Below are 13,891 nucleotides of genomic sequence, written 5' to 3'. Positions count from 1 at the left end.
AAGATTAATTTAAAAGCTTAACTATGATATGAGTTTTGGAGCATTTGTCAATAAGACCTGAATTTCTGTTGATGCAGACTTTTTTTTTTTTTTTGGTGCAGAATTTATAGTCATTATTTGCTTGCTCTCCATGTTTTGCTATGTCATTACTTATACCATCTGTTGTATGTGATCTGCAGGGAACTAGCAAGTTAGGCAACTTTATTTTGCTGATGAATAGCAGAGATGATTCACTAAATAGGTTAAGCTATATGAGCTAAGAAAGGGGAGATTTTAGATAAACTTGGTATGTGAAGTGTATTTGCATCATGACACTCAACGTTAAGTACAATTAGTGATCTTTATATTTTATTGGCAATAGGAAATAAGAAAAAAATAGAGCATGATTATTTTAGATAAGACCATAAACATGACTAGTTTGGGGAAAGATTTAAAACATGCATTCAAAATATATTTGTACACCTTTACTTATATTATCAGAAGTATGATTAGTGTTGAAATACCTCAACACCCAAGAATAGTTGTGTTAACTAAGGGTTTGCACTGATTACTGCCACTGGTTTTTAAATGAACATAATCGTAGATCATGACCAAATCCAAACCATACCTTTCAAGCTCAATGGTACTGATGTTTTTCATAAACTCCACTCACATGTTATAGGAAACAGCAGACATTTTGGTGTACTTATTAGAATATCAGATATCCTGATATATTTTTTGTTAGAGGGGGAATCGAACCTCTGTAGATTGCAACAGGGATTATGATTTGAGAACAATTAAAAGAGCTTCCCAGCACATTAAAGTAGGCTTATACAAAGTAATTTATGTAAATAAATTGATTAGGTAACATTCAGAGTTGGTGTAAACTTAATGTTAAGAGGCACTCAAGTCCATTCATAAGAGGAACAGACTTCACTGAAGTGAGTGAGACAAGCAAGATCAGCCTCTTAGCTGAAATGACAATGTATTTATCTCACTATGGAACACTTGAATTTTACTGATACTTGATTATATAAACACCTGATCTAAATGCTTGTCTATCATCTGCCCAGCCACCTAGTCTGTGTCTAACTACGCTCACGATATCAAAAATCAAAAGGATATCAAAATTTCTCAGGAATTTATAAACTCCAAGTGTGACTTAATTAACAGATGACCAGGAATCATAAAGTTCTATTTTAAGCATTCTGACAGGTGAAATAATGTCAGATAAAAGAAGCCACTCTACTAAGAAAATGCATATTTTACAATGTATCATCGTTTACTACTGTGATTTAAAATTGGGCATGACTCCTCACGATAAGTGATCCTGGAAAATTGTTCAAAACAGTAAGTGGTTCCAAATCTAGAAACTATGCAATAACTCAGAACATTCCTTGGCCTTTCAACAATATATTAAAAGAGGGGAATTGATTGTATTTCTTTAGTTACATATAACTGCTTAATGACAAGTCATTACACATGAAAATGAAGTATAATAATGACAATGCTTTTTGAGTGCTCATTACCATTAGAAAGTTATCCTGGATCAAAGCAGACTATTATTCATAAGAGATATTTTTAAACAGTGCTATCTGTGACTCTGCCTATTCTTGAAACCAATGTCACATTAGAAGGACATGAAACCACTTTCAGCTATTTCTGAATAAATCCACCAGTAACAAGCCGTTTTAGCCTATCTTCTACTTTGACAGATTGTCCAAGAAACAAATTTGGTCAATAAAAACAAAATGTTCTCTCTAAAAGTTAAAAAAGTCACAGCTGACAAACACAATGTAACTTCTAAACAACTCCTTAGTTTCATGTCCTGTCTCTCTCCTCCTCCCACAGATCCAGCTTGCAAGATGCTGACCAGTAATGAGATACACCACACATCCATCACACCCACTGTCTCAGGGGGAGGTGAGAGCACACAGGCTCTCTGGCAAGGCTGTGTTCCAGCTACGGGTATAAAACTCAGAGGAAGGCAGTGATATATATGATGAGAATTTATCGCTCCTAATACAGCTCCTGGCTTCCACCCTGTCGTAAGTAGGCTGAAGAAGTACTAAAACAGTGAACACCAACAACACCCAGGTACAGATCATCCCCTGAAGGGAAGCAGTCAAACAGACAGTGGTTTCATAGGAATATGTTACAACTGTTACACAGCAGCTAATGAGAAAGCTTGAAAGCTGTTGGAAGGGGTCTTGTGCTGTTGCTCCCACAGGAACCAGTCATTATGGTGCCACTGGTCTACTTCAGTACCACGTGTCTTACACCTCTAACTCTCGTGATGCCCCTCAACATTAAATTTAAACCAACTCTAAATGTTACCCAAACTATTTATTTACATAAATTATTTTCTATAAGCCTACTCTTGATGTACTGGGAGGCTCCTTTAATAATTCTGATTTCATTGTTCCTGCAATCTCCAATGCTGCAGTTGTACATTTTTTTCCTCCAACATAAAATATGTCATGATATCCACCCTTATGAAAACATCAAGATTTCTACTATTTCCAATAGCAAGTAGATTGCATGTTCTCAAACCCAGATGCAAAATTAAAAAGGAAAAGGTAATAATAAATATTGCAAAGGACATAAAAGAAAAAAAATCATGATTGCAATTAGCGTACAATAAGAATTTACTCCACATTTTCCATTTATTGTAACTGCTTATATAGGAGTCCTAACTCTATAGCTTATCATGAAGGACACAAGAGTAGCAGAGGGAAAGTGGCATTTTATGAGATACTTTCTTTAAATTCAGAAGATTGGCTATCATTTAAACATATTTATTAAAAAAAAACATGGTCAAGATTACTGAGCTTGAATACATGAATTGAGATACTCAGATTGTCCAGCTTCAATGGCCTAAGAAACTTCCAAGGATAGTTCCAAGGAAAACATTGCCATTGGCCTCATTTTTCTTAGGAGAGAGCCAGAACTAAGATGTCATTGCCTTATTCTAGCCAAATGAACTGAAATAAATGGGAAAATTGAATGTGGTTATGGTAGGCAGAATTTTAAAACAAAACTGAGTACTTCTCATTTTAAATTATTTTGACTGAATATTTTTATTTTAAATTAAAAATATAGTAGAAATTAAAAACTTTGGAACTTGAACCCACCTCAGTTTCTGTCTCCTTAAGTGACACGATCAAGTTATAAACACAAGAAGTAGTTTTACAATGTCTACCATTAAGACAACTGTATTTATTGTATTTTAATAGAAAAAGGTTGCTGCTGACTCAGGTTTTACTTCATGTACTTAAACTTAGCCCTGTGGTATTTTGCAACTAGAAACATTGCAGTCATGCCAAAGCACAAAGAGGAACTAGAAAATGCAACCCATTAAAAGAACCAACAACCTGAAACCAATTCATTAAGTAATCGGCAAAGTGAAACGGCAAAGCAAACAAACCACATCAATGGTGAAAATGCACAAAAATGTTAAATATTGAATTGGCTTATATATTAGTCATCTGAGGTATATAAGCAACACAGATAAGGGTTTTTTAAGAATATATGACTTTAATTTTGTCCCTTGAATGATAAATTTACAATGAGAATGACATGTCCACCATAATTTTGAAATACAATGTAGTCACCACTGCTTTCCTGAAAATGCCTTTCCATTATATTTGGTTGTGGCAGAGGAGTAAATTTGACAAAAAATAAATTCTTATGCACATCCACCCTTAGGGGATTCATAATAAAATGACACATTTAAAATTAAATAAATATCGATAAAAATTCTATAAAATAAAGATTCCTCCTGGATCTTCTCAAACAAGATTTTCCTCAGCATATTGCCTAGTACACCACTTTAAAAAACCCAAAAAACCCCACTGAACTAAAAAAATAAACTTAAAAAAAACTGAAGAAACAGGATCAGTTTATTGAGAATGAGGCAAAAGGGTACAATTGACATTGGCCTGATATTTTACCTCTTGTTGAATGGGATAACAATTTTCTCAGTGTTCAACATCGATGTCAGTCCACCCCAGGAACTTTGAGGCCATTTGTGTTGGGAAGAGCAGACGCAGTGAATATATGCACGGCACCAGTGCCAGCTTCTGGAGCATTTGTTGATCCTCTGAGGCCACTCTCCCTCTGAGGCCCCTCTCCCTAAGCCTGTCAAAGATGCTTGTGTCTACTCCTCCAATACTTGCCAAGGACAGCTCAAGTAGAGATGGCTTTATTTAATTTGGAAGAGGAAAAATTTGCTCTGCCATCTCTCTGTGCTTCCACAATGTGTACTCAAGCATTAGTGGACAAATATATCAAATAAATATTAGATAAAAGCACCCAAAATATAGTAATGCAAAGAAAGTATATATTTTAGGGTATGGTCAGAGAAGATATTCAAAGCCTCCACTGTTGCTTCTAGAAATGTCAGGACAAGTCAGAAATGTCAGTTCCTTTACCGGTTTCCAGATTGTAATTGAAGGATCATGTAGCTCTCTCACTCTTTCTCTGTCTTTCTCTCTCTCTAAATAGGTCTATAAAGATCAGCTGGAAAGTGCAGACAGAAATTGTTCACTGGTTAGCTTTACTTAGAGCTACAGGGTATATATGTGCTTTGTTTTGTCTTATTGATCAATCTAGCTTACATTTTTAGCACACACAAACAAAGATCAGGAAAAATAAAAAGTTGATGAAAAACACAAACAACACAAATAAGGTTCCAATCGTGCAAATTTTGCTTCACTGGATAAAGCACTTCTTGACACAGTAATGTCCAGAATCCCCCTCCCCCAGAAAAAATACAGGACTGAGACTGAAGCCATTCTTTTTTTTTCCTTTTTTTTCTTTTCTTTTTTTTTTTTTCTTTTTTTCCTTAAGGCTATACAACACAAAGAAATAGAGCATGGAAGAACACCTCATTGGGCTGAACACTCCATTCTTCTGGCTCTAGAGTGAGCCTTTGACAAAGTGATTCTGTGGTCTGAGTTATTTGTTTCATTGGGACAACAACAAGAGAAAGAAAAAGAGGAAAAATGAAAGAGGAAAAATAAAAAGAATAAGAAAGTCAATGATCCCAACAATAAAATCCAAAATTGACTTTACAATCACAGGTACAAATTGCTCAGGTCGATAATTTCATTTCTCCTAAAGATCACTGTCGTCTAAAACTAATTAGAGGCGCAGGTTCCAAGGAATTGTCAATATTCAAAGCAAATGTTGGAGTTTAGAAGGTTATCATTCTTCTACTGTGACAGTCTGACGGGGTGACTGAAAATATTGTCATGTGCTGCCAAGTTCAGGGTGTCATTAACAATTGAATCCTTGCTCCAGCTCATGGATCTGTCTCCTATTTGGCCTTCTTTTATAGCGGAAAGACTAAGAAGCCGGAAAAGGTTGAATATTTCCACCCTCCCATGAGGTTACCCCTTTCCAGTTTGAGATGCACTTTGTCTTCTCTTTCCATGAGGAGCAAGACCCCATTGCTGGCTGCTTCTCTGGTGACGTCCTGATCCCCTGCAAAAGCTGAAATCACTGGGTAGTTGTTTTGCATTAAACTTACCTAAAAAGTGCAAAGAGACAAAATCTGAGTTTTCTCAATACTCTCAATGATTTTTTTGCCCTGTGCACATCACTAAATTTTTGTACAGGGCAGAATCTAGGTTGAATTAAGCTAAGGAAATAGGCAATGCATGATTTCTGTTATGTATACAGACCTCTTTAAAAATAACCCACAATCTCATTCTTCAACTTCTGTTTTTTGTTTTTGTTTTTTTAATATGAGTCTTGAAATGAGCATTTGAAAAAAAAAAAAAAAAAAAGAGAAAAAGAGAATGAAAGGAAGGACAGCATCTTCTTTCAATTAGAACCCACCTGGATGGTTTGTCTGTTATAGACCTTGACCACGTGGAAACTGAAACTATATATCCCTTTTCTTGGTGCTACAAATATACTGGAAGTAAGATCAAAATGGTTGCCAATATTAACTAATACCTGGAATGCAAACAAATAAAACAGAACAAAGAAAAGGAGAAAGAGAAAGAGAGAAATCAGAGAAATCAGACTCCACTTTAGAGAAGCACCAGCAAACATTTGACATGAGCTCAATGACCAACATAAAGCATAGTCAAAATGGCATTTGCAGCACAATTAAAAGTGCATGGCAGGGGAATGGAATCAAGCTACAGAGGCATTTAAAAGGCATCAGAGTTAATAAAGCAATTTAGTTACACAAAAATGATCTCCAAAGCCTGTTAGATTAAGTGTAAATGTCCACACTGAGCTGTCAATAAAGCAAAGGTGGCAGAAGGAAGAGGGGGAGGAGTGTGAAATGGAGGGAAGGAGGGAGGGGGAAAAAGGTAGGAAAAATACCAAAAGTCATTAGCTCATAACGGAAATAGGTCTTTTAGATAGCACTACTGAAATCAGAGCTGGCCTCGAGTTTAGTAGGGTATAGAACTAAAACTGCACTACAGAGAAGGGCAAAGGAAGAAAGAGGATGCTCAGGAAGAGCAACATCTGCCAGCTCATGTTCTCTGTCCTTCTGGAGGGCTGTGCCCCTTGGCCCGCAAGCTCCTCAGGAGGCTGGGGTGGGCTCGCTCCTCCTTCCCGGCAATAACCTTATTTTTTCATATATTTCAATAGGTTTTTTTGAAACAAAACAAAACAAAAAGAAAAAAAGAAAAAGAGGAAGAGCTGAGCACTCGGGCAGATGTGCAGAGCCTCGTTCGGAAGCGGCGGCCGCACCCTGCCGATCCCGCCGATGTGACAGGGACCTGGCCTCGGCTCATCCTCTGGCGCCTTGTCCGGGCTCCTGTGACCGGAGCAGGGTTTGTTTCAAAGGGCACGGGCAGAGGAGAACCTGAGGGTCGGTGGCGATGCCGTCCGGCGAGCGGGTGCGCCCGAGCCGGCTGCTCCGCCGTGCCCACCCCCGGGGCACGCCCGTCACGCTCCGTTTGCGGGCTAAAACTCAGCTTTAATGAAAAAATGCAAAGCAGGAGAAAAAAAAAATACCATCGTCCCCCACTCCCAAATCCCAAGCTTTTTCCTCCCAAACATCCAAAGTCTATAGTTCCCTCCAAAAAAAAAAACCACAAAAAAAAGATTTAAAAAAACCTTATTGTGGGAGCACCGAGAAAACGCCTTCAAACTCCTAGGAACTGCACATTGCCGGGTAAAGCATCGAACATATGCTATATATTTAGCAAGTTGGGGGGGTTGATTTTTTGTTGTTTTGGGTTTTTTTTTCCTACTGATCTAATTTTATGAGATCTCGTATGCGACGAATGGCTGTGCAAACTCATTAGAAAGGACAGGCAGACAGATAAATGACAACCAGACAGGTAAAAAACCCAAACAAATAACCTAAAAAACAACAAACAAACAAGCCCAGAGAAAACAGTCTAGTATGCTAATTTCGGCTGACTCTGCAATTCAGGAGTCAGAAGTGGTAGGAAAAAAAGAAATTTCACCGCAAAAATAAAGTGAATGGACGGGGTTTGGTCTCCGGGAGGGGAGCGGCGCGACGAGGCAGGGGCAGGACAAGCAGAGCAGGTTGTTCGCTGCTCTGCCCGGCGCATGCCGTGCGGGATAACACCATTCCTATATAGCCCGCCGGGGACACCGTTTGCCTCGTCTGATAACGCGGGAAACACCCTCTTCTTCCTCATCCCTCCCTCCCTCTGAGACATGCTGTGACATTGCTAAATGCGCTCCGAACAGGTAGATCCGGCGATTCCTCGTCGGTACCACTCTGAATTTGCACCGAAGGAGGGATGCTCACGCTTTCCCCGGGTCGTTCCTGGCTGGCCGAGGCAATCCTTGGCTGCAAGGCGCCCCCGCACGCGTCCGAGGCACAGACTTTCACCTTAAAGCTCTTTCCGTACTAGCGATTGTGACCGGACAAGCAGGCAGCGTGTTCACCCCCGGTACCACCCTAGGAAAGCCCCGCAGCTACCTAAAAGAACTTTCCAAAGTCTTTCTGGGCCGTTGAGACGTGAAGTCGCTATTGAGCGAGTGGGTCGGGATTAGGAGATGGAACGGGGACCAGGAGGAGAACATGCGTGCAGCCAGGGGAGGCAGGGGCGGGGGATGCCCGCGCAGGACGCGGGGACAAGGGGTAGCGAAGGCGAAGCAGGCGGCGCCTGACCTGGTCGAAGTAGATGGTCATGGTGCGGTTGCTCATCTCGGAGGGCTCGTGGTTGGTGCTGCGGGTGGCCGAGAAGGCCACCTTGGCGCTGCCCGAGCGCACCGAGATCCCCAGGGAGGAGGTGATGGCGCCGTCGGCCGAGGGGCTGGAGTCGCAGACCACCAGGCACTTCCCCTCCAGGACGATGGGCTCCGTGTCGTTCTGCGCCCGCACCGGGCACCCGGCGGGCAGCAGCAGCAGCAGCAGCGGCAGCGCCGCCGCCAGGCAGCAGGAGCAGCCGCCCGCCGGCTCCGGCAGCGCCCCCCGCCGCCGCCGCCCCATGCCCGGCGCCGGTCCGCCGCCGCCGCCGCTCCGGATGGCCGCCGACATGCGGGCGGGCGGGCGCGGGGAGGCGGAGGGGGCTGCGCGCCTGCTGCCGCCGAGGCGCCCTGCGGCCAGCGCTCTGCGGGACGGCGGCTGGGCAGCGGCGGCTGCGGCCGCGCCTTCCTCCCCTTCTCCTCCTCCTCCGCCTCCTCCTCTGCGCGGGGCGAAGGAGCCTTCTCAGAGGGCGGGCGGCACGCAGCAGCCTGCCAAGGGGAAAGGCGGCGGTGAAGCACGGCAGCGGGCAGGCGGGGAGCCGGCACCGCGCCGCCCGGAGGGCTGCCCCTCCCCGCCCCCGGCGCCCCAGCGAGTACAACAGGTCTGGGAGACACCTGGCTGCCCGGTGTTCCCTCTTTCTCGGGTTCCCCAGCAGCCTGCCGTACTCCGAGGGGGGAGGAGGGGCAGCGCTGCATCCCCAAACGCCCGGCGGAGCATCCTGCGGGTGCCTCGGGCAGTCCCTTTCCTGCCCCACCACCAATGGGGTCTCCAAAACCCGGCTCCGCTTCTTCCCACAGCCCCGCTATTAACTACATCTGCGAGCCCGGATTGTACCCGTCTCTTAACGCCCCAGTCACCACGGAAGGAGATTTTATTCTTGTTATAAGTAACGCGCCCTCTCCCCCCTCGATGGAGCTGCCCCCCTATCTGTAGAGTTCGCTGGCGGCCGGGGCGCCCCGAACCCCGCGCATCCGCCCCGGCCGGGCTCTGGAAGCCGCCGCCGCCCTTTTCTCCCCGCCTGGGGGCTGCCGCGCTCGGGCACCGATTTGTACTTCCCAACCTTCTGCGCCCCAAGCCAGGCTACCACCTCTGCTGCCGACCCCGGCGACTCCCTAAACTCGCGAGAAGGAGGCAGCCGGCTCAGATATCCCCCGGTTCCCACCCCGGCATGCACACATATCGCAGGAGTCAAAGCCTCACCCGGCTTCTCCCTCTGAAGTTGCATCTCAGTTTTTCCCGTTTACCAGAACACCCGGTGATCTCGCTCCTGGGAGATCGCCCCTACACTTCCCCAGAGGCATCTCTACGGTTGCCCTAACCTTATTCTTGCTACCATTTAAAATGATATTTTGCGAGAAGAACAGCCGGCGGGGAGGAGAAGGGCTTTTTTACCTGGGAGGTCCATGACGGGAGAGCCGCGTTGGCTAGATAGCTCGTCCGTGAACTTGTATAGCTTAGAGAAAATGAGCCGAGATTGCGCTGGCAGAAAGAAAAGGAAACAGGAGTCGCCTCTTTCTCTCCCGCCCATTGCCAATAATCATCCCCCTCCCGCCAGCCGCTACCACCACCACCCCTCTTCCCCCCTCCTCCCCTCTTCTCCGGCACACACGCACACACACACACACACGCACAGGCACCCGTCAGGGATTCAGACACCGGGACCAGAGCGGAGCGCTGCCACAGCACCGCCGGCGACGCTGCACCCCAGTCCTTGCCCCGGCCAGGCATCCCTGCGCCTTGGAGCCGCACCCCGACACATCGCGAGCAGCAGCGACAAGCCGCGATGTTCCCTCTGGGACGGCCTTCCCGGTGTCATCGGAGGCAGGGAAGAGCCTCGCCCCCCCTCTCCCCCGCCATTATTTCTACTTGAACCCGTCGTGCTAAGACGCCCCTGTTCCAACATGCCACCGACACGGTAGCGCTCCCCAACCGAACCACACGGTATCACTCACTGGGAGCTATTTGGAATTCACAGACTTTGGTTCTGACAACAATAATCATTAAAAAGGACACGTTGTTCGGGGCACTTCGGGCCGTAAGGCTGCGCCCCGCACACCGCAAGGCCCCATTCCCACGCTTGTACCCGCACACCTCGGCGCCCAAAGTTCGGTGGCGGGTCCCCCTTTATTAATATATTTCTTCCCCGGGGCGTCCTGATTCCTGGCCTGTTCCCCGACACGTTCCCGAACCGGGACCCGCTCCCTGACCCGCTTCAGCACTCTGGGACTTACTCCCCCACCCGAACCCGCTCCCGTCCCAGGGCTCGCTCCCGGCCCCGCTCCCGGCCGCTCTCCCGGCCCCGGCTCCCGGTCCCTCTCCCGGCCCCGCTCCCGCTCCCGGTCCCACCCGCGGCTCCGCTCCAAGCGCGGTCGCGAGGCGCCACCTGGCGGCGGCGTGAGGCGAGCCGCGGGGCTGCGAGGAACAGAGGGAGCAGGGAGGGACAGAGGGAACAGGGAGGGACAGCGGGAACAGGGAGGGACAGCGGGAACAGGGAGGGACAGAGGGAACAAGGAGGGTCGCACCTCGGCCGGGGAGGGAGGAGGGAAATTCCCAAAGGGCAGAACGCTCGGCTGAGGAGCTGGGTGGCCGCCCCCTCTCGCTGCCTGCAGGGCCTGGGTGAGCTGGGCTCGTAGGTCGGCCCTGCCTTGCGGAGCGGCAGCGGTGATGTCTGTCACAGCCAAGGTTATCATCAGATGTTGCTGGCTGCAAATGTTTCATGCTCCTCAGCTCGTGGGGCTGCTGCTGAGAGGTTATCAGCGATGCGAGGGAGGGTAAGGCAGAGCTCTGGCAATGCAGTTTTGAGAAACACCATTGCATTTTGATGCATTTCTCTCAATTGTAAGCTGGGTTTCTCATTGCATATGGCGTTTTCCTAGAGATCCTGAAACTTAGACTTCAGCATCTGGAAGGAACTTATCAGAAAACTGTGTTTACATTTAAGCAGTAGCTCCTGATATAGAGAAAATTTGCAGGTGTATGTCAACAGTAAAATTACAATCTCTTCCACGAATGAGTGCTCCTGTTTCAATCTTCTGCTTTAAGCTGGAGCAAGGAACCCCTGAGGGTGTCTGCCTGGTGATTTGCACCGAGAAATTAATCATGCCCTGAAATTACAGCTAAGCAGTGTGCAGGGAATTCCTAACCTATAGCTCCTTATTTCAAACGAGAAATTTATGCTAAGCCTGAAATACTTATGTTTAATGGTCTTTTTCCTGAGTTCAAGCACGGAGCAATGAGAGTAGAAAGCTGAAAAGTGTAGTGCATTAAAATTATCAGAAATCAGAGCAGGAACAAGTCTATGGCTGTAAGGCAGCATGTATTCTGCAAGACAGTGAAAAGGAGCACAGAAATTCCTTTAGAAGAGATTGACACTCAATCTTACCTGTGTCTGATACACTAGGGAGTTGCTATTATTTCTCTTTAGATCACACTACTCATTGATTATTACTATGTTGTATAAATGAGGTCTTAAAGCAGAGCCAAAGGATTTGTACCTTGCTATATATGACTTAAAACATAAGGCCCAGTGCTGAGGGAATGATGGCATGTTATCCATTCTGCCTGCAACTTTCAAGGAGGATGAACATAAGAACTAAAGGCAACTGAAAAGCCATTAAATCCAATGTGCACGCACAGGAAAAAAAAAAAAAAAGAGATTAATCTTGCCCTTTTTAGTACAAGAAATGGATCCCAAATGCATAGAAACTCCCTTCTTCTTAGATAGGTAACTAGTAAAAGACCTGTAAGTAAAAATCATTGCAATATGAATAGAGGGAGGGATAATAGCAACAGAATATTTACTTCTAAAAAAAATCGAATCATATGACATTTACAGTACTTATTAGAAAACAGTTCTGTGTGTTACTTCTAATTAAATATTGTCCTTAATGGAATAAAACTGCAGCCTTCATGGAGCTATGTAGCTGGTGGATTTACTTAAGCATCTTTCTTTTTTTTTTTTTTAAGTTGGAAGACTGAAAATATAGAACATTAAATTATTAATGTCAGAAAATGCACCTCAGTCATAAAGTGGCTTCAGAAAGTATAGTTTCTAAAGTAAATTAGCAGGTAAGTTACTGGTAAAGTTTGGTAAAGTTCTCTTTCTTGAGTTCAAAAAGTTGGTTGTAGTTGGAAAAGAATAGTGTGCAATCAAGTTCATGTCATTTTTCATCACTTTGCCAAGAATACAAACATTTCTACCAGGGATGTGTTGAACTTGATGGTGTGGAAGTTACACAAGAAATAAAACTGTTCATTTCTTTGGAACCATTCCTAAGCTAGCCCTCACCTTGAACTCATTTAATCCAACAACTTCAAGGGGAAAAGCTTTTTGTCTTATCTACTAAATCAAGTTATCAACAGAAAAGTATTTTGATCAGTAGCTCCCAAGTGTTTCCCATATATTATTTACAATAATGTCAAACAAAATAGGGCACTCCTTTCCAAAAGAAAATGCTGTATGTCTTTTTCTGAAATTATTTCATAGATATTTGCATATATTATATCATTGTTACATGTACATAAACAGAGAAAGAAGAAATGTTCATTTAATGTGAAAATTTCTGTTACATACCTAAAATATTAGAACAAATTTGTAGCAGGGACACAAAAACACTTCCATAATCAACCGAGGTGATGATTTCTGGGTCCTCATTTATCAAATAGGTCACCATTTAAATGGCTAAACTCTGTCATCATGGCTTACTTGGCCTTTAAGCAACAATTTTACTGTAAATTGTAACAAATGGGGTTTAAAAAAATCTGATCATTTTTTCTCGCAAGCACACCTTTGAAATATAACCTGATGGCAGAGAAAGCGTGGTCTTCTGTACCTAGCCAGTGACGACCTCCCTATTAACCACAAGTGATTGTCGGTGAGCCAGCTGAGGTACACCCACCCTCTGTGAGAGCAATCCCTGTGCTACATTCAGCCATCAGCCTGACTAAAGTAATGTTTTGTTAATTCAAATCCGTGTTTAATTCTCTATTCTATGGGGACTCCAGGGCTTATTACCTTATAGCTGTCAGCTATGGCCAGGAATATATAACTCTCTGTTGATAACATGCACAACATTCTCAAGTATAAGCAATATAAGGAAAAATTACATAATAAATTAGAATTCATTCACAGAGATACTTAAACTTGTTTTCTTGTCCCTGAGTCTTAGTGTTTCACACATCAACCAAGGCAGTTAGGCTTCTTCCCTGCATAAGAAAATTCACCATAAGTTTTTATCAGGTGACAGTTCTCAAGTGCAAAGGTTTTCCCTTCATTGGAAAGTGAGGAAAATTTAGGCTGGATGGAGGAATTTACCCGTTCTCATAAAGAACATCATGTCTGATAGAATTTCAGGAATATCTTCATAAGATTTTACACATTGAAAGAAGCGAGTGTAATTCCTCAAGAACATTTGGTTCATATAAAAATATCAGAACAACCCTAACATCATGTTCTGACTCTGTCATCAGCCTCTCTGACCATATTTTTGAGTCATTCAGGTTTGCTTGGGAAAATTTCGAGATGGAGATGTCATATCATTAAACAAAAAATGGTGCAAATGGCACTTTTTTCCCTAAATATATACCAACTAGAAATGCCCAGACAATGTGCATCAGCCACCAATGTGCTCTGCAGGTTCAACACTTACGCCCAGTTTTTAAGGTTTGGTGCATCCTCAGAACAAGCAATTTACAGTGATGTGAAGCAGCTCTGCT

General features: G+C 44.4%; 1 protein-coding gene across 3 annotated transcripts; it reads right to left on the bottom strand.

Moving 5' to 3' along the window:
• Positions 1 to 326: 326 nt before the first annotated feature.
• Positions 327 to 9,966, bottom strand: CBLN2 (cerebellin 2 precursor). 3 transcript variants are annotated; one of them, XM_077183737.1, is made up of 5 exons: positions 9,808 to 9,966; positions 9,569 to 9,655; positions 8,099 to 8,664; positions 5,824 to 5,943; positions 327 to 5,512 (listed from the first exon to the last, which is right to left on the bottom strand). In XM_077183737.1, the coding sequence occupies exons 3-5, from the start codon at positions 8,465 to 8,467 to the stop codon at positions 5,315 to 5,317; spliced, it is 687 nt and encodes a 228-aa protein (XP_077039852.1). In that variant the 5' UTR covers positions 8,468 to 8,664; positions 9,569 to 9,655; positions 9,808 to 9,966; the 3' UTR covers positions 327 to 5,314. The 3 variants fall into 3 exon arrangements, with proteins under 3 accessions (XP_077039852.1, XP_077039859.1, XP_054491731.2); XM_077183744.1 differs by having other exon boundaries at positions 9,814 to 9,959; XM_054635756.2 differs by lacking the exon at positions 9,808 to 9,966 and having other exon boundaries at positions 9,569 to 9,715.
• Between the last annotated feature and the right edge of the window lie 3,925 nt (positions 9,967 to 13,891).

This window comes from Agelaius phoeniceus, chromosome 1, assembly GCF_051311805.1.
Source record: "Agelaius phoeniceus isolate bAgePho1 chromosome 1, bAgePho1.hap1, whole genome shotgun sequence".
NCBI classification, from domain to species: Eukaryota; Metazoa; Chordata; class Aves; order Passeriformes; family Icteridae; genus Agelaius; species Agelaius phoeniceus.
This window is presented reverse-complemented; position numbering and strand designations above follow the sequence as displayed.